Source organism: Balaenoptera musculus, chromosome 5 (genome assembly GCF_009873245.2).
Source record: "Balaenoptera musculus isolate JJ_BM4_2016_0621 chromosome 5, mBalMus1.pri.v3, whole genome shotgun sequence".
In the NCBI taxonomy this organism is placed as follows: domain Eukaryota; kingdom Metazoa; phylum Chordata; class Mammalia; order Artiodactyla; family Balaenopteridae; genus Balaenoptera; species Balaenoptera musculus.
The window spans coordinates 127174173-127195415 of NC_045789.1; the positions used below are offsets into that span (position 1 = coordinate 127174173).

Below are 21243 nucleotides of genomic sequence, written 5' to 3' on the forward strand. Positions count from 1 at the left end.
TTTGGTAAAGTTGCAGGATACAAAATCAATGCACAGAAATCTCTTGCATTCCTATACACTAGCAATGAAATATCAGAAAGAGAAATTAAGGAAACAATCCCATTTATCATTGCATCAAAAAGAATAAAATACCTAGGAATAAACCTATCTAAGGAGGTAAAAGACCTGTACTCAGAAAACTATAAGACACTTATGAAAGAAATCAAAGGTGACACAAACAGATGGAGAGATATACCATGTTTCTTGGATTGGAAGAATCAAAACTGTCAAAATAACCATACTACCCAAAATATCTACAGATTCAATGCAATCCCTATCAAATTACCAATAGATTTTTTCACTGAATTAGAACATAAAATTTTACAATTTGTATGGAAACACAAAAGACCCTGAATAGCCAAATCAATCTTGAGAAAGAAAAACGGAGCTGGAGCAATCAGGCTCCCTGACTTCAAGCTATACTACAAAGCTACAGTAATCAAAATGGTATGGTACTGGCACAGAGACAGAAATATAGATCAATGGAACAGGATAGAAAGCCCAGAGATAAATCCATGCACCTATGGTCACCTAATCTATGACAAAGGAGGCAAGAATATACAATGGAGAAAAGACAGTCTCTTCAATAAGTGGTGCTGGGAAAACTGGACAGTTACATGTAAAAGAATGAAATTAGAATGCTCCCTAACACCACACACAAAAATAAACTCAAAATGGGTTAAAGACCTAAATGTAAGACGAGACACTAGAAAACTCTTAGAGGAAAACAGGAAGAACATTCTTTGACATAAATCACAGCAAGATATTTTTTGACCTACCTCCTAGAGTGATGAAAATAAAAACAAAAATAAACAAATGGGACCTAATGAAACTTAAAAGCTTTTGCACAGCAAAGAAAACCATAAACGAGATGAAAAGACAGCCCTCAGAATGGAAGAAAATATTTGCAAATGAAGCAACTGACAAGGGATTAATCTCCAAAATATACAAACAGCTCAGGCAGCTCAATATCAAAAAAACAAGCAACCCAGTCAAAAAACGGGCAGAAGACCTAAACAGACATTTCTCCAAAGAAGACATACACATGGCGAAAAGGCACATGAAAAGATGCTCAGCATCATTAATTATTAGAGAAATGCAGATCAAAACTACAATGAGCTATCACCTCACACCAGTCAGAATGGCCATCATCAAAAAATCTACAAACAATAAATGCTGGAGAGGGTACGGAGAAAAGGCTACATTGTTAGTGGGAATGTAAATTGGTACTATGGAGAACAGTATGGAGGTTCCTTAAAAAACTAAAAATAGAGCAACCATATGATTCAGCAATGCCACTCTTATATATCTGGAGATATATCTGGAGAAAACCATAATTCAAAAATACACATGCACCCCAATGTTCACTGCAGCACTATTTACAATAGCCAGGACATGGAAGCAACCTAAATGTCCATTGACAGAGGAATGAATAAAAAAGAGGTGGTACATATATACAATGGAATATTACTCAGCCATAAAAAGGAAGAAAATAATGCCATCTGCAGTGGCATGGATGGACTTAGAGATTGTCATACTGAGTGAAGTAAGTCAGACAGAGAAAGACAAATATATGAAATTGCTTATATGTGGAATCTAAAAAAATGGTACAAATGAACTTATTTACAAAAAAGAAAGTGTCACAGTTGTAGAAAACAAACTTATGGTTACCAGGGGGGAAAGAGGAGAGGGGAGGGATAAATTGGGAGATTGGTATTGACATATACACACTACTATATATAAAATAGATAACTAATTAAGAACCTACTGTATAGCACAGGTAACTCTACTCAATACTCTGTAATGACCTATATGGGAAAAGCATCTAAAAAACAGTGGATATATGTATATGTATAACTGATTTACTTTACTTTATATCAGAAACTAATACAACATTGTAAATCAACTATACTCCAATAAAAATAAAAAGAAATACATGTATAACTGGGGTAAAATTACTTTCCAAAAAAGTCGTATTCCTGAAGTCATAAATTGTAAAAGGCATTAATAATCTTTCTAGCCCAGACTACAAGCAGCAGACAGGGTAGTATTAAAACTATTTTGATAGACTCAAGGTAGTTAAATTCAACATTCTATGTGTTTCCTTTTGGCAAGGCATTTCGCTTGATACTTCAGGGAATACAAACAAAAATAAAACACATTCACTATCAATAATGTACTGGGAGTGATCAGTTGGTGTGCACAAATTACATATACAATATAGCAAAATCCAAGCATCCAAGAAAAATATTTTATGGGTTTAGAGTAGGATAGAGTTTATAATGTTTATAAATATTTTTCAGTAAAACATATGAATAGGCACAATTAAGGAAATGTTTCTGTGTATCTATATACATGTGTATATGTGTGTGTGCACACGTAGATACACCTGTATCATATAGCTTCCTATCATTTCATGTCAGGTTTTGCTACAGAAGTGTACACATATAACTTAGAAAAAGACTCTTTTCAGAGTTCTTTTGAATTTGGAATAGCAGATAATGAATTGTGGACTTGTATAAACTTTTTGAAGTCCAGAGTTTCCTCATGTATGACAAGGGAGTGTGACAGTAAATTTTATGTGTCAACTTGGCTGGGCCATGGTGCCCAGATGTTTGCTTAAACATTATTCTGGATGTTTCTATGAAGTGTTTTTGGATGAGATTTACATTTAAGTCACTGGACTTTAAGTAAAGCAGAATGCCCTTCATAATGTGGGTGGGCCTCATATAATTAGTTGATGGCCTGAATAGAACAAAAAGCTGACTTCCCCCAAGCAAGAGGGAACTCTGCAGTGGACAACTTTTGGATTGAACAGTAACACTGGCTTTTCATGTCTCCAGCACGAATGCCTGTGGGCTTGAAATGCAACTCCTTAAATCTCTAGCCTGCCAGTTTTCTCCATCAGTTTGGACTCACCAAGCCTCTATAATCAGTTGAGCGAATTCCTTAAAATAAACCCTTCTATAGACACACACACACACACACACACACACACACACACACCCTATTGGTTCTGTTTCTCTGAGAAACCCTAATACAGGGGGTATAATAGCATTTATTTCATAAAGTTTTTGAGATGATTAAAGGAGTATGTAAAGTGGCAAACAGTGTGTATTCAAGAAATTACAGCTATCATAAATATACTCTTTAGATTGATGCTAAGTCTACATTATTTTATATAGTTTTGTTTTTCTGTATGTAAGCATTGTGAACTGCCCAACATCAAGAATTACATTATGACAAACACATGGTGGTGGCTTTCGACTGCATCAACTTAGTTAAGCTGGAATTATGTTTTCCAGGATTCCTTTCCCTGCCTGGTCCTAGGCTGGTGTTGACCATAAGAGAAATTTGTGCAGTAGGCTGTGAAGCTGGTGGGCACCTGGCACTGTGGCAACTCATGCACAGTTGCTGATATGTTAGGTCACTATGTTGGTGTGGGGCACCACCAGAACCCACAGCAATTCCATCTTCTGCCTCTTGGCAGATGTGCTCTTTTGGCCTCTTGGGTCATATACAGATCCGTGGTGAAGGGCAACAGCTTCTCCTGCAGATCATCCATGAAAGTGGTTGGAGGTAGATGTGGTGAAAGACAGGTGGAAATAGGGTCCTTGTTTGTCCTTGTGAGTGCCCTCATCTACATCCAGGTTTCCTTCACAACCGCTGATTTAGCTGACACACAGTGACTTCAGGCTTAGCATCAGATGCAGACACAATGACATTGCACTGATTTCTCTACCAGTGCCACTGTGTAAGGCCTAATTTCCAAAATAAATCCCATATTCTATATCACCCAGAGTAGCTCTGTTCCCCTGAATAAAACCTGATACATAGAGGAACTGGTACCAGAAGAAGTTCCAGAGGAATATAACCTTATGAATGGGTACTCTAACTGTTTGTGAGTTATCTAGAATTGGTTCTATGCTTTGATTAAATTTAAAGGCCAGTGGTAAAGGGGACACTGATAATCCATGGTATGCAAAGGTAAAAGAGTTACTTAAATTATTACCTATATAATCAAGTGCCTGTACAACATGTGGTTTTGAGTGACCAAATAATCAATGACATAGAATAGTTTAGTGAATGAAGAGTATAATGCAGCTTTTAGGTACAATGGAGAACTTTGAAAATAAAAATAAAGAGGTCAGAGTTTTCAATTCTGAGCTCAAAGTCTAGATTAGGGGCCTGAAACCTACCATGACTACCCTAAAAGAAACCCTTATCTCCACTGGCTGCAAGGCTGAGTTTTCTGATAATCAAATCCAAAGTCTAATTCCATGGATGGCTGAACTACACCACAGCCTGAATTCCCAACCTTGCAGGGTCTTTTCATCCCTACAAATTGAAATGGGGACATGTGAACAGACAGACTCCAATGAAGCTGGAGCCTTGAACCCTTAAATTCTGCAATGCCTCCTTTGCCAGTAGAAGCAGTCCTTCTACTCTGTTTGGGAAGGTAAGTCTCCTTTGCCTGAAAGGAGGCCTCACCTGAGAGGGCTGCCTTGCAAGGAGTAGGTGACTCCCTTCACGATTTACCTTACCATCATCCATTGCTTCTATATCTATAGCCAGACTGAAGTCTAATAAGCTCTAGGAAATGAGGTACAAAACAAGACCCGTGAGGAGGCAGAATGCACTAAAATAGTTATGATTTTGCCATACATAGAGAGTATGTGTGAGAATAGATCCTAAGGGTGTTAGATTACAGCAGAAAGAATAAAACATTGGATTACGCCACATTTACCAATATGGGCTCACAAAGCAGATATTCTAGATCCAATGAATTAGCTTGAGTATTTTGGTTTGCTTGGTCGGTTGAACAAAATCTGGATTCAAAGTTGACCTATACTGAACACTGAAATGTAAGAAGCTCCTTGTTATAGAGTAGAGCAGGGTTTCTCAACCTTGGCGCTACTGACACCATTGGCTGGAAAACTCTTTGCTGTGCAGCGCTGTCCTGAGCACTGCACGATGTTTAACAGCATCCCTGTTCCCCATACACTAGATGCCAATAGCATCCCTGAATGTGTCTGGACATTTTCAAGACAAGTGTTCCGGGGAGGGGAGGAGGACAAAAATCATCCCCACTTGAGAATCACTGGTGTCGAGGATGTTATCAAAGGTTAGGGAGATTGGAAGGCCAGGGTAGGTATTTTAAATGTTAAAACCAATTCATCCATCCTTCAACTATGTCCCTCAGGAGGATCCAGAGGACATTCCCTTCACCAAGACGATGAGAAATATAGTCACAAGGGTTGCCCCAGTATCCCTGAAGAGCTCTGTAGTGGTTATTCTCTGTTGGACCGAAATGACAGTGGGAATTGCTACCATGGAACTGGGCTTCCTGAAGTTAAAGAAAATGATACAATTCTCAACAGCAAGGGTGATGTACTGACATTAAATCTCCGAAGAAAATGCAATCGTCATTACTGGAATGGCAGTAGAGTTGAAGTAGTAATCAGTAGAGTCTGATTTACAGAGATCTTTGGGGCTTGATAATTTTATCACTGTCACCCTAGAACTGAAATAGATGGGCAGTCTACTAAAGTCTTATTTGATTTGCAGAAACAGAAAAGCTCTAGGTCTTGTGAAAAGCAGTCTCAAATCATTGTAAGATAGTGTCATGACCCTTTAACCAATTCTCAAACTTGAATCAGTTCACAGACTCAGAGCTCTTGAATGAAGGAAGGAACTGCAGGTTCCTTTGAAGGAACCTTTTATACATCCATATATACTTCCTTCTGGCCTTCCCCTAAGAAGGACCTGTGAAGAGCAGGCAGGGTTACCATGCAATGGGGAAGGGGAAATTCAGACACTTTCAGGATTACTGGACACTTGCTGAAATGAGAAATTCCTGGAGACCCCAAATACCACTGTGGTCCACCAACCAGAGAGGTTAATGTAGGTCAGGTCATCAAAGGAGTTTCGGCTTGAGTTGTCTCACAGTGGGCCCAGGGTGTCCATAATCCTACCCTGTGGTTATCTCCCTGGTTCTGAGATGCATAACTGGAAGAGATATATTGAGCAACTAACTGGCAAAATCTCTACATTGGTTCCCTAACCAGTGAAGTAAGGGCTATTATGATAGGAAAGTCCAAGTAGCATTTGATGAACTATAGTGAGTACAGAAAGAGTAGAATAAATGCTGGATTTTTTGTTTTATCTTCTTTTCAGAAAGAGTTGTTTCTATAACATCTTCCAAAGGTAACCAAAGAATTTTTTCTTTATGTAATATCATTCTGAAGTCACAGACTTTTAATATACTGGGTATATTGTAATTTACTGCGGATATTCTTTTTGATGCTCAAACTGTCACCACGTGGGTCAGTGGGAGCTTCCTCAAGTTGGCTCCTGGGTCCTTTTAATCTTGATACCTTCCTAGCCTTTTGCTACCACAGGGTGTTTTCCAGGCTCATCTTGTACTTTCCTATCCCAGATCTGTAATCAGTCATTCATCTAAGGAGTCCTGGTTTCTTTTAGGATACCTCATTGCATCTGAATACTGGTCACTGTATCTAGGTCCTTTTAGTGGACAAAGCTAGGAAATATATATTTTAAAGAGTAAAACACATCATAAGTTCATATACTAATATTTCCAATTTCAATTTAGAAGTATAAGTTTTATTAAATTTCTTTGAGTTTTTTCTCCTTATGATGAAAATCTTGGTTCTTAAAGACATTTATATAATTACTCATTTGCTTTATTCTATAATTATAAGTTTCACAGTAATAATACCAATGTTATTGCTAACAAAGACTACTAAAAACATCTTATAATTTTTTTGCATTTCCTTTTATCCTTAGGATTAATCTCACTAGGGTATACAGTCTAATTACTGTGTTAAATGTCATGTGAAATAACTCACCTGCATAGTTACGCCATCAACTTCCTACAGAATTGTTGATTTATTAAATTTTACTTTCAATTTTTAGGTATTGTTTTTAAAATTTGATTTAATTAAAAATAATTATATAGGGACTTCCCTGGTGGCATAGTGGTTAAGAATCTGCCTGCCAATGCAGGGGACATGAGTTCGATCCCTGGTCTGGGAAGATCCCACATACCGCGGAGCAACTAAGCCTGTGCACCACAACTACTGAGCCTGCGCTCTAGAGCCCACGAGCCACAACTACTGAGCCCATGTGCCATAAGTACTGAAGCCAACGTGCCCTAGAGCCCGCGTGCTGCAACTACTGAAGGCTGCACACCTAGCGCCTGTGCTCCGCAACAATAGAAGCCACGGCAATGAGAAGCCCACGCACCCCAACAAAGAGTAGTCCCGACTTGCCACAACTAGAGAAAGCCCGTGCACAGCAACGAAGACCCAATGCAGCCAAAAACAAATAAAAAACAAAAAACATTATATAAACATTTATATAGTTTCAAAGTCAAGCCTACAAATCTATAAAACAAGGTTCATTTAAAGAAGTCTAGTCTTCATCCTTAAAAAAGCAGAATGTGCGTGTGTGTGTGCGTCTGTCTGAACGTAGTGTATATATAGCATGTTTGTATATATATGTACACACACACACACTCAAATGCCCTCCCTGCCAATGGCAGAATACTATACACACTATATACTACTTTTTTTTTTCACTTAATATGTTTTAGATACTCCTCCATGTGCTAGTATTTTGACTGGGATTACACTGACTCTACATATAGTCAGGGTGGGGAGTGTTAACAAATTTATAATACTGAGTATTCTGATCAGTTAACATGATCTCTACTTACTTAGGTCTTCTTTAATTAGTTTTATTTTTCATTATTTATTTTATTTTATTTTTTAAAATTAAAAAAAGTTTTTTTAAAATTACTTTTAATATCCTAGTTTTCATATAGAAGTCTTATACCTCATTTGTTAAATTTATTCCTGGGCATTTGATATATTTTGATGCATTGTAAATTTTACTATTTTTAATGTTTTATTTTGAAATGTTTGTTGCTGGTATGTATGTAGAAACACAATTGGTTTTTGTATGTTCACCTAATACTCTGTCTATGAATTATTTTGGATTTTCTACACATACAGTTATGCTGTCTGTGAAGAATAACTGTTTACTTTCTTCCTTTTCAGTTTATATACCTTTTATTTATTTTTCTTGCCATAGTGCACTAGATTAGGACTTCTGGTACAAATACTAACAGAAGTGGCAACAGTGGTCTTCTTTGTCATCTTCCCAATCTTCAAAGGAAAGTTATTAACACTTTATTTTATTTTATTTTGCTGTTAGGAATAATGTTTACAATAGATGCCTTTATAAAATTAAGGAAATTCTATTCCTAGTTTGCTAAGAGATATATTCAAAAATCATAAATGGATAGATATTAAATTTTCTCAAATACTTTTTCTGTATCTATTGAGAAGACGTTATGATTTTTCTCTTTTAATTAGTTAATTAATAAGTTAATGTGGTAAATTACATCAATTTATTTTCTACTACTTTAATAGTTTTGCATTGCTGGGATAAAGTCACACTGGTAATAATTTTTTTGTTAGTTATTTAATGCTCTTAGTAGATGCTTTTTATAATTCATATAACTTTTTTAGTCGTGGTAGAGGGCAGGTCCAAATTTCCTACCTCACCATTAAATGGAAGCAAATTTTTTTCTTTTCTCTTAAATTCATTCTAAATACATTTTCATTCCAGCATTCCACCAAAACTGTTCTTACCATAATTAACAAGACCACCACAGAGTGCCAAACTGAAAGGTTCATTAGAAACTTCATTCTTAAAGGGCACACACAAAATCTTATGTGCACCAGGACCCAGGGCAAAAGCAGGAGCTTTTGATAGGAGCCTGGGCCAGACTTACCTGTTCGTCTTGGAGAGTCTCCTGGAGAGGTAGGGATGGCTGTGACTCATCCTGGGGACATAGACACTGGTGGCAGCCATATGTAGAAGCTATATACTGTGTGGACACTGATGCTTGCGGCTGCCGTCTCGAGATCCTCCCTCTAGCTCATTAGTGCCAAGACCTGCTACCACCAAACAGCCTGTAGGCACCAGTGTTGGGACGCCTCAGGCCCAACAACTAACTGGGTGGAGACACAGCCCATCCATCAGCAGACAGGCTGCCTAAAGACTTCCTGAGCCCACAGTTGCGCCTAGACATGGCTCTGCCCACCAAAGGACCGAGACCCAGCTCCACCCACCACCGAGCAGGCACTGGCCCTGCCCTCCAGGAAGCCTGCACAAGCCTCTAAACCAGAGTCACCCAGAGGGGGTAGACACCAGGTGCAAGAAAACCATGATCCTGCAGCCTTCACACCCAGCCCATGCACAGCAGGCCAAGGCACGCTTCGGAACACCACAATCCCCCATAACCAACTATGTCAGGAACCAGCCCCTGCTCACCAGCAATCTGACACCAGCTCTGGGATCCTTGGGCCCTGTAGCCAGACTCCAGGACCTGGCTCTGCCTGCCACTGGTACATCATTAACCCCAGGACCTGGCATCACCAACCAGTGGGCAAGCAACAGCCTGGAGTCTTCTAAACACTGACTCTGCCCACCAGTGAGCCAGCACTAGCCCAGAGCCCACTAGGGTTCTGCAACGAGCTGCTTCGTGACCAGGTCTCACTAACCAGTAGCCAGCAGCATCCGCACAAGGTAGGGCCTGGCAACCAACCAGGCTAGGGGACAACAAGCCTACCAGACTGCCCACATGGTCAGCCTGCCACAACTGAAGGACACACGCAGACCTCTTAGGGGGAACCCATAGAATGTAGAGCTTGGGCGACAAGAGGGGAGTGTGTTGCTGGGACGCATAGGACACTTGTTACAAAAGGCCACATCTCCAAGGTTGAGAAGTGTAACTAACCTACCACATACGTAAAAATACGAATAATATGAATAGCAACTTAGGCAAAATGAGGCAGCAGAGGAATATGTTCCAGACAAAGGAAGAGATAAAATCCTGGAAGAAGAAATAAGTAAAGTGGAGATAGGCAATTTACCTGAGAAAGAGTTCAAAGTAATGATCATAAAGATGATCAAAGCACTTGGGAGAAAAATGGATGCACAGAGCAAGAAGTTAGTAGTTTGTAACAAAGAGTTAGAAAATATGAGGAACAAACAACCAGAGATGAAGACTACAACAACTGAAATGAAAAATACACTAGAAAGAATCAACAGGAGACTACATGATGAAGAGCAACAGATCAGTGAGCTAGAAGACAGCATAGTGGAAATCACTGCCACTGAACAGAAAAAGAAAAAAGAATGAAAAGAAATGAGGACAGTTTAAGAGACCTCTGGGACAACATCAAGCACACTAATAGTAGCATTTCAGGAGTCCCAAGAAGAAGAATAGCGAGAGAGAAGGCCTGAGAAAATATCAGAAGTCATAATAGCTGAAAATTTCCCTAACCTGGGAAAGGAAACAGTCCCCCAAGTCCAGGAAGTGCAGAGAGTCCCAAAAAGGAACATACCAAGAACACTGTAATTAAAATGACAAGAATTAAAGATAAAGAGAGAATATTAAAAGCAGCAAGGGAAAAGAAACAAACAACATACAAGGGAATGCCCATAAGGCTATCAGCTGATTTTTCAGCAGAAACTCTGCAGGTGAGTAGGGCGTGGCACTATATATTTAAAGTGATGAAAGGAAAAAAACCTACAACCAAGAATACCCAACAAGGCTCGCCTTCAGATTTGACAGAGAAATCAAAAGCTTTACAGACAAACAAAAGATAAACTTCAGCACCACCAAACCAGCTTTCCAACAAATGTTAAAGGAACTTCTCTAGGAGAAAAAGAAAAGGCCACAACTAGAAACAAGAAAATTACTGAATGGAAAACTCACCAGTAAAGGCAAACATACAGTAAAGGTAGGAAATCATCCACACACAAAGCTAGTAGGAAGGTTAAAAGACAAAAGTAGTAAAATTATCTATATCCACAATAAGTAGTTAAGAGATACTCGAAAAAATTAGATGTAAAATATGACATCAAAAATAGTAATCATGAAGGGAAGAAAGTACAAATACAGGGTTTTAAAATGCATTTGAAATTAAGAGATCGGCAATGTAAAACAATTAAAACTGCTTTATATATAAAGCAGTACCTATACTGCTTTACAAAAACCTCATGGTAACCGCAAAACAAAAATCTGTAACAGATATATACACAAAAAAGAAAAAGGAATCCAAACATAACACTAAAGATAGTAATAAAGTCACAAGAGAAGAGAACAAAAGAAGAAAGGGAAAGAAAAGGCCTACAAAAACAAGCCCCAAACAATGAACAAAATGGCAATAAGAAAATACATATCAGTAATTACCTTAAATGTGAATGGACTAAATGTTCCAACCAAAAGACACACAGTGGCTGACTGGATACAAAAAAAGACCCGTATATATGCTGCCTACAAGAGACTCACTTCAGATCTAGAGACACGCACAAACTGAAAGTGAGGGGATGGAAAAAGGTATTCCATGCAAATGGAAATCAAAAGAAACCCAGAGTAGCAATACTTATATCAGATAAAATAGGCTTTAAAATAAAGACTGTTGGACGAGACAAAGAAGGACAATACATAATGATCAAGGGATAAAATCAAGCAAAAGATATAACAACTGTAAATATATATGTACCCAACATAGGAGCACCTAAATACATAAGGCAAATATTAATGGACATAAAAGGAGAAATTGACAGTAATACAATAATAGTGGTGGACTTTGATACACCACTTACATCAATGGACAGATCATTCAGACATAAAATCAATAAGGAAATCCTTGCCTTAAAAGACACATCAGACCAAATGAACTTAATTGATATATATAGAGAGAGTATTCCACCTGAAAGCAGCAAAATACATTCCTTTCCAATGCAAATGGAACATTCTCCAGGATAGATCACATGCTAGACCAGAAAACAAGCCTTGATAAATTTAAGAAAATTGAAATCATATCAAGCATCTTTTCTGACCACAAAGGTATGAGACTAGAAATCAACTACAAAGAAAAAACTGTAAAAAACACAAACATGTGCAGGCTAAACAATATGCTACTAAACAAGCAATGGATCATTGAAGAAATCAGAGAGGAAATAAAAAAGAGACAAATGAAAATGAAAACACAACAATCCAAAACTTATGGGACACAACAAAACAAGGTCTAAGAGGGAAGTTTATAGTGATACAGGCTTACCTGACATTTTTCCAAAGAGTAAATGCAGATGGCCAACAGGCACATGAAAAGATGTTCAACATTACTAATCATCAGGGGAATGCAGATAAAAACTACAATGAAATATCACCTCATACATGTCAGAATGGCTACTATCAAAAACAACACAAATAACAAATGGTGGCAAGGATGTGGAGAAAAGGGAACCCTCATACATTGCTGGTGGGAATGTAAATTGGCACATCCACTGTGGAAAACAGTATGGAGGTTTCTCAAAAGCTAAAAATAGAACTACCATGGGACCTGGCAATTCCACCCTTGGGTATATATACAAAAAAAAAAACCTAACCACTAATTCGAAAAGATACATGCACTCCAACATTCATAGCAGCATTATTTACAATTGCCAAGACGTGGAAGCAACCTAAGTGTCTATCAGTAGATGAATGGATAAAAAAAGATGTGGAGTATATACACAATGGAATACTACTCAGCCATAAAAAAGAAACTAGTGAATATAACAAAAAAGAAGCAGGCTCACAGATATAGAAAACAAACTAGTGGTAACCAGTGGGGAGAGGGAAGGGGGGGAGGGTCAGTACAGGGGTAGTGGATTAAGAGTTGCAAACTATTAGGTATAAAATAAGCAAAAGGATATATTGTACAACACAGGGAAAATAGCCAATATTTTATAACTATTATATAAATTAAATAAAACCTTTAAATATTGTGAATCACTATATTGTACACCTGTAACATATAATATTGTACAGCAAATATTCTTCAATTAAAAAAATAATAAAATGCAAAAAACCCCCACAAACCTTAATGGTTAGGACTGTATTGTCTTCACACGAGCTGCCTAAATTTGAAACCAGGATCTGTCACTTCATTAGCTATGTGACCTTGAACAAGTTCCTTAACCTCCCTCAGTCTCAGTTTATCTGTAAAATGTAAACATCACCTATTTTTATCACTTACTCTTTTTGAATTTTTTTTTTTTAACCATTCTGTCCTGATTCTTGTTTGCCTCGATATTTTTTCTCAGTCTCAGTGGAATTTTCATCTCTCCAAACTAATTTTCAGAACTTAGTCCTCGGATAGCTTAATTTCCCTATCCAGACTTCGTTTCTATACCTTCTCATTCCATGACTTTAAAAATCATGTGTATGTTAATGATTTCCAAATATACAGCTCCTGTTGCAATATTTTTCCTGAACTCCAAACTTATGTATCCAACTAACAAGTTGATATTCTGACTTAAATGTCTTTTAGGTGGCTCATACTTAACACGGCCCAAAGCAAACTTTAAAAAAAAATGATTTTCAGTCCTTCAAAACTTAATCCAAGTTACCATCATTTTTTACTTGGATTATTATAGTACTGGTTTGCCTTCTCTCTTCTTCTACCCTTGACCCTCTCCAGTCTGTTCGTCACACAGCAGTCAAAATGATCTGTCGAACATTTAACCCTGATTATATCATTTTGCTAAAAGCCCTTCATAGCTTCCCATTTCGTTCGTCATAAATGTTCAAGTTCTTTCTGCATGGGTCAGCAAATTCTTAAAGGGCCAGAGAACAAATATTTTAGGCTTTGCAGCCAAATAGATTTTGTTGCAACTACAGAACATTACTATGCTGTATCTATATACAAATAGTATTAAGATTCTAAACTGCTATGTCCAACAAAAATCATTGTATTTTCTGAAGTATGCATAAAATTTATAAAACAAACAGTATTAGTTTGGTTTATAATGCTTAATATTTTTCATAGTAGTTTAATAAATATTTGCTGAATAAAATATATAAGTACAAGGCCCAGATTTATACATTTTTACAAAAAAGATTATGGCAAGAACATTAAACTAAAAGATAAATAATTTCTTCTGTTAAATGTATCAAACAATTAATAGTGGACTTACTTTAGACTACTGATTCTAATTTCCGCACTCTCAGTGAGTTTCTTCATTTCTTCTTTCCACCTACAGGCTGCCTTCTGCTGAGTTGCTAAGAGATGCCTCAGTTCAACCGTGGAATTTCGATTACTGTCTTCCATCTCTCTTAACTGAACTTCAAACCCATGTTCCTTTATTGAAAATTCATGCTCCATCGTACTGATCTAAGGAATAAAATGAACACAGTATTTTTTCTTTTCTGTTTTTCTAGGAGATATCATGATCAATGATATATACAAAAGGAATCATTTTTTGTGTTTGCGGCATAGAAATATTTGGATGAGAAACTTATACAAAAATTAAGTTTATAATTTGTCTCCATCACAGATGAAGATTTATCCTATTTTATAACATAAGTTTAATGAAACCAGAATTATGATGGACTACAAATTTTTCACCACTTTCCCCAACACCTTAAATGCCAGTAGGAAAAAAGTATACTATCTGAAATAAAGCTGCTCTCATCATCTACTTTTACTTTTGTTGCCAGAATCCATAGAAAATATTCATGCTCTCAGTAACTGAGAGTTGGGTTTAAACGGAAGCCATTTACGTTTTTAAAACACAAGAAGTGTTCCTTGGTTTATTATAAAGGATACAACTCCCGCACAGTCAAATAGAAGAGACACACCGAGCAAGGTATGGATGTAGGGGGAGTGCGGAGCTTCCACGCCCTCTCCAAGTATGCCATCCTCCCAGCACTCTGATGTGCTCATGAGAAGCTCATTTTAGAAGCTCCTCAAGTCACTTTTGACTTACATACTAAAGTTCAGATTGTCTTTCAAAGGGCAGGAATTCCTCTACCACTTCAGTTACAGTATAAATAAACAATGTATTTTGTTTTTCAGGAAAACACTACAGTGATTTTCAGAAACTCATATGGAAATGTCTTCAGTTATTTCTAGGTTATTTATGTCATTATAGTAAAAATACCTTAATGCAGAATGAACATACAAATAAATGCTCTTTGGATACCCTAAAAGCTTTCTCAGCTGGGTTCAGGGAGAGAATTAACCCTAATGACCTAAAGTACCCAGTGTATGTAGTGAACTGTCTGCTTTTGTATGCAGCTAGAATGAAACTAACTACCTATTACCATACTTGGGGCAACTGAGGAAATAGTTACAAGAACAATTTCTTTGGTGCACTCTCAGGCCATCTTTATCTTGCTACACTAAAGAAATATCATAAAGAATACCTATCTTGTGATACCCTAATGTGCTTTAAAAATGGTCACAGCTGGAATGACTTCTAGTGATTGATTAAATATGGCTGCTTTTAAACTCAAAAAAGAATGAATAAGGAACTCGATTTTACCAATTCAAAAACACCAAAGAAAACTCAACAACAGCTAAACCCACGGCTCATGGGGGAAAATTGCAAACATCCTGTCCTCACTACCCTTGCTAAATGCAACATCTTCCTAAAACTCTTAAATTTGTTTTCTCAAATGGTACCCAAGTAGAAATTTGACTTTATAAACACTGGCACTGGAAAAAACAACTTTGGATTTATTAATTGTGTATTATATTACTGCTGTGCAGGCCTCCTGAGGCTCCGTGACTCCTGCTCGATTTAAACCATTTTTGAATTACTGAATTCTACAAATTTAGAATTGAATATCCTTCCCTGCCTCAATCTCCATTTTCTCTGGAGAAGCCATGGTTCTGATATCTTAAGTGGAAGTATTTAATTCTGTCTCTGTCTCTCTCACACATGTATTAAAAACTGATCTATGCATCTATATAGCTTTAGCACTCTTCCTGCCTACTTAACTCTCCATTTCTTCCACTTGGAAAATCTATTTGCAGTTTGACAAGCCTTTTTCAAGGTCCTTCATGATAACCTGTCTCTAATTCTACAAGCTTGTATTATGCTACTATTCCCTTCTCTTCCTTTGTTTCTGCCACAATGCTTTCTCATTCTTGGGTCTTTTCACATGTTGTTCCCTTTTCCTGGAATAATCTTTCCCCTCCTGCTTATCTTAGTTATCTCTAGTCAACTTTTGGAATTCAGCTCAATTATTGATCCTACAGGGAAATTCTCTTACCATCTATCTAGAAAAAGCTCTCATAGTGCCCTACGTTTTTCCTAAAGGGCATTTATTAGTTTGCAAAGATACATTTAAAGTTTTCCCACCTCCATGCAAATAAGTTTTTAAGGATGGGGACCATGTCTTTTTTGTTTACTATTACATTTTCAGCACCTGAATCATAGTAAGGATGTCAAAACATATCTGTAGACTGAATAAATGATAGCTTTCTGGTATCAAAATTTAGTCTTCAAACAAACCCCAGATACTTCAGCTGATGCAATTCCGATTGTTAAACTGGACAGGTCTACGCTGATGTTGGAAGGATAAGGACCAAAACAACCATGTCTTCTATAACAACAAAAGTCCTACTAACGATTCAATTCAGAATGTTGGGTTGGAAAAAAGGATTTATGGTCTTCTTCCCTTCTTCTGTGTCCTTCCTCTGCAGAAAACTACTCAAAAGTAGACAAGATTGCTAAAAACTATCCATTTCCTAATTTTATATTTTTATGAGGGGTATTCAGACCACAGAGATATGGAGATCCTTTTCAGAAAGAAGGGAGGAGGAGTTAGGAAAAGAGAAAGCTGGGGTGGAAAGGACAGCAGTGGATTTAAGATCAAATGAAAACTTCACATAATAAGTTGTTAAGGTTCTCAGCCAACTGACCTCTCAACATCCAACTGTCTTGATCTTTTTGGCTCCTTTCAGTTTATCTATGAAAGATCACACTCTTTTTCAAGGGGGAGAAAAGCCGCAAAGTGTAGCACTAGATTCCTATGTTGTCAAAGAAGGAATCCGCTACAAAGGAGCAATTTATCTGACAGCCCTCCTCCATAAAATAGAATTTACAGCTATCTAGTTAGTTCAGAACTTTTGTCCCTTATTTACCAATGATTCTTCTCTTAAGCTAGATGCAGACTTGGCACAAAGGGAGCATTTTTGGTAGATAAGCTTTCTGTCATCTTTTTGTTTTCCAAGAAACATCAGTTACTATCCTGAACGGTTAAAGATAGAACAGGTGCAGTATCAAGTGGGGAAATTCATCATTAATAGTTTTTAGTTATTAATCCATATGAAATTTAAAATATAAGAAGAAGATTTAACATTTTTTCACCGAAGTACATTGACTTTTTTTAATTATGTAAATGTTTCAGTGTGGAAACTTTCAAGCATACACAAAATAGAAAGACTATTAGAATGAATCTCTATACGCTGATCACCCAGCTTCCATAATCATCAAACTCATAGCCACTTTTGTTCTATCTATAATCCTACCCACTTTTTCTCTGCCAAGATTTATTTCTCTCTCTCTTACAATGAAGTACATGAATCTTAAGGATACAACCAACTTTTACATGTATACTGACATACCAGAGTCACCACCCAGATTTAGGTACCGCAGGAGGCTCTCTCACATGCCCTTCTAATCAATATTCACCCACCTAAAATGTGACCATTATTCTGATCCCATCCTTATAGGCAATTATGCCCATTCTTCACTTTCATATAATGAAATTAATAGACTATAAGCTTTTTTATGTCTGGCTTCTTTGTCCAAATTTATGTCTGTGAGACTCACCCACCATTGCTTATAGACATAGTTCATTTTTTTCTTCTATTCCCGTACATGAACACACCACAATTTATTTATATCATCTCATGTTGATGGACATTTAAGTTATTTTCAGGGTTTGATATGATTAAAACTTCTATGGATATTCTTATATACATGTTTTGATGAACACAAGCACTCATACCTGTTGGGTATGTAGCCAGTATTATTATTATTTGGCATAGTATGCATGTATGTCCAGCTTTAAAACATACTGCCAAATGGTGGTTGTACCAATTTACATTCCCCAAAATAACATGAAAGTACCAGTTGTTTTACAACTTTGTCAACACTTGATATTGTCAGTTTTAAAATCTTAGCCATTCTGGTAGCTATGCAGTAGTACCTCATTATAGGTTTAATTATATTTCCCAGACATATAATGAAGTTGAACATTTTTTCATATATTCTCTTTTATAAAGCGTCTATTTAATTCTTTTGCCCATTTTTGGAAATGGGGTGTCTGTTTTCTCCTGATTGTTAAACGTTTTTTCCTTATTAATTATTTCCTTATTAATTGGTGAAAGTTTTTATATTCTAGAAATGAATCCTTTTTTTTTTTTTGGTTGTATGTATTATAAATTCTTTCTTCCACTTTTCACTCTCTCAATGGTGTCTCTTTTGATGACTTAAAAATCTTAATTTTAATGAAATCCAATTCATCCATCTTTTCATTATAATCAGTTCTCTGTGCTGTTTAAGAAATTCTTTCTTAAGGTCATGAAGATTTTCTCCTTAAGTTCCATCATTTAATATTTCACATTTAGGTCTACATGGCAGCTCAAATTAATTTAAATGTATGGTGTGATATAGGGGTCAAGGTTTATTTTTAAAATATGGACCCAGTTGATCTATTATTATTGTAGCATGATTTATTGTAAAGATCTAGCATTATCTGTCATAAAGATAATTCTTTCCCTATTGAACTTCCATGGTGCCTTTGTTATAAATGAGGTGATTATGAAAAGTGGGTTTGTTCCTGGACTTTATTTTGTTCCATTGATCAGGTCGATTATTCTTATATAGATTACACACTATCTTAATTACTATACCTTTCTATCAAGTCTTGATGTCTGGTAGTGTGACTTTGCCCCTTTGTTTTTCAAAGATTTCCCACAGTCTAAAGCACAAAGCACAAGCTTTTTTGCATGATATGTAAGGGTCTCTTTTTCAGAGTTAAAGCTTTTCTAAATAACCACAGTGTCTGATACTTGCAAAAGGAGGTATCCAATAAATATACACTGATATGAATTAGGTTGGAATGTGAGTTCTTATGAGAGCTCATAATAACAAGAAAAAAGTGAAACACTAATGTTACCACCCCATATCCTTACTATGAAACTGGAAAATACAGAGCTTTATCATAAAGAGTTAATGCCACTTTTTACAAAAGTCACAAGGAATGCGGAAAGGCAAGCAACATGTTGATGGTGATACCTGCGCTTGAAGCTCCCTCAAACAGGTTATCATGTTCCTATTGCCAAACCATGTAAGCATTAGAGTAAAGAAGGGGGGAAGGAGAGAGAAAATAAAAGGGAATTTTCTTCCAGAGGAGATTTTTGTCCCTTGCTTTCTTCCTGTCAAGGAATTTTTAGACTACCTATGAGGGGTTCTCAGATCATACTGACGTACCATCCACTATACAGCTAGTTTTAAGAGTTCTATTTTCGAGACGCTATTATGGAGGGAAAAGAGAGGACGGCAATCCGTAAAGTTATCTAATCTATAGTTTTGCTAGCACTGCTTAAATTGCTTTGGCAGGAATATCAGTGCATTTCATGGTTGGAAAAGAATTTTTGTGTGTGTGAATAGTGAAAGCAATCATTTTCAAGTATGCTTGCCAAGTTCTACAATAAAGAAAAGACTGGCTAACACTCTGCATTATGATTTAGTGCTATCTGATGAGAAGGCAAAAAAAAAAAAACCAAAAAGACCTTAAAAATGTTTTACTAGGTCTCTGAATATTCTCTATATTTTGATTATCACAAGTATACATTTAATTCTAAGTAGTTTTGAAAATACCTTTAATTTGGCTTTTTTTTGAGCCTCGAGAGCAATCTTTCTTAAATCCTCAGTCTGTTTCTGTAACTGCTCATTTTCCTGCTGAAGTTTCAGCCTTTGTTCACTGACAAATCCACAGTTCTCTCTCTCAGACTCCAATACATTTTGAAGTTTCTGAATCATTTCTTGGCAACGTGATATCTCTTCCGAGGAACTGAATAAAAAAACAAAACAAAAGGAATCTTTAAACTTAATGATCTGTAATAGAAGTCAAGAAGTCTGTCTATATTTTATACTGTAGACCTGTTTTCTTTGTTCTGAGCCATTTCTCCTCACTATAAACTTAAGCTATGTGGTTTCACAATGTTACGTTACACCAGGCAAATACGTTCAATTTAAGCAATCTTAACTAAGAATAGATAAGCTGAACTGTTACCACTCACCTAGAAAGTCAATGTGAAACCTCTTTCAAATTTTTACTAACACTGAGAATCACTGTGTAAAGAGGACTTCAAGGGGACAAACTAAAGCTAATGGTGAGGAAGGTGGAGTAAGTAATAGTCAAAACTCCTTTCATTATCAATCAACTCTGTAGGAAGACATTAGCTGACTACAATAAATTATGAACTATAATAAGACCCAATTCATATTTTCCTGTTACATGTCTTAGAAATGGTTTTTATAAACTTCTAGTTGTATAAACTTCTTGTTTTATCACAGGTTAAATAGGTTATATTTCTTGAACTTTCTCAACAATGGATTATTGAGTGACACAACCTCCAGACATGTATCTTGTTTCAATATACTGCTAATTTTTATTCCTATCTTTTAAAATTTCCATCTTTTCAATCCCAGATAATCAAATACTGTGAACATTCCCTGGTCAATAGGTGTCACAGGGAATATATAAGGTCCTTTACCCCCATAATACTTGTAGCCCCTTCTTTCGTATCTCAACCTTGGCTGATTCCTAATGAAATGATGGATCTAGGCAATGATCCTCAAAAAATGCTCAAGTCAGAAAGATGCTGAGATCAAAAACAACGACACATTATGTGCTTCCAAACAGGAGTCCAAAATATTACCATTTATGAAGCATTCTTACAAAAAAAGTGAAAGCTGAATCAGATCAAGTCTCTTGATTTAGTTATTAGTTTTTAGGAACTGCATGGGGCAGGAAATAAGGTAAATGACACCACATATATGCATGTAGGTAGAAGAAACTCTACAATACTAACAACCCAGTTTTTCAACAAATTACTTATAAGAAAAAATAGAGAAAGGAGGAGATTCTTAGAGAAAAAAAAAAATATATATATATCCATCCCCATATGTACACATACACACACACATACACCACCTTTCCTTTATCCATTCTTCTGTCAACAGACACTTAGGTTGTTTCCATATCTTGGTTATTGTCAATAATGCTGACTGCAATGAACATGGGAGTGTGGA

At 36.5% G+C, this 21243-nt stretch overlaps 1 protein-coding gene across 2 annotated transcripts in view; it reads right to left on the reverse strand.

The window, feature by feature from the left end:
* The window catches only part of SCLT1 (sodium channel and clathrin linker 1), a 249843-nt gene that overhangs the window by 57155 nt on the left and 171445 nt on the right, over window positions 1-21243 (reverse strand). For both annotated transcript variants that reach the window (XM_036853901.1, XM_036853902.1), the window contains exons 17-18: window positions 19807-19999; window positions 14104-14300 (exon numbers count right to left, since the gene is read on the reverse strand). In XM_036853901.1, the coding sequence (XP_036709796.1) occupies window positions 14104-14300; window positions 19807-19999 (390 nt within the window). The remainder of the gene's footprint in view (window positions 1-14103; window positions 14301-19806; window positions 20000-21243) is intronic.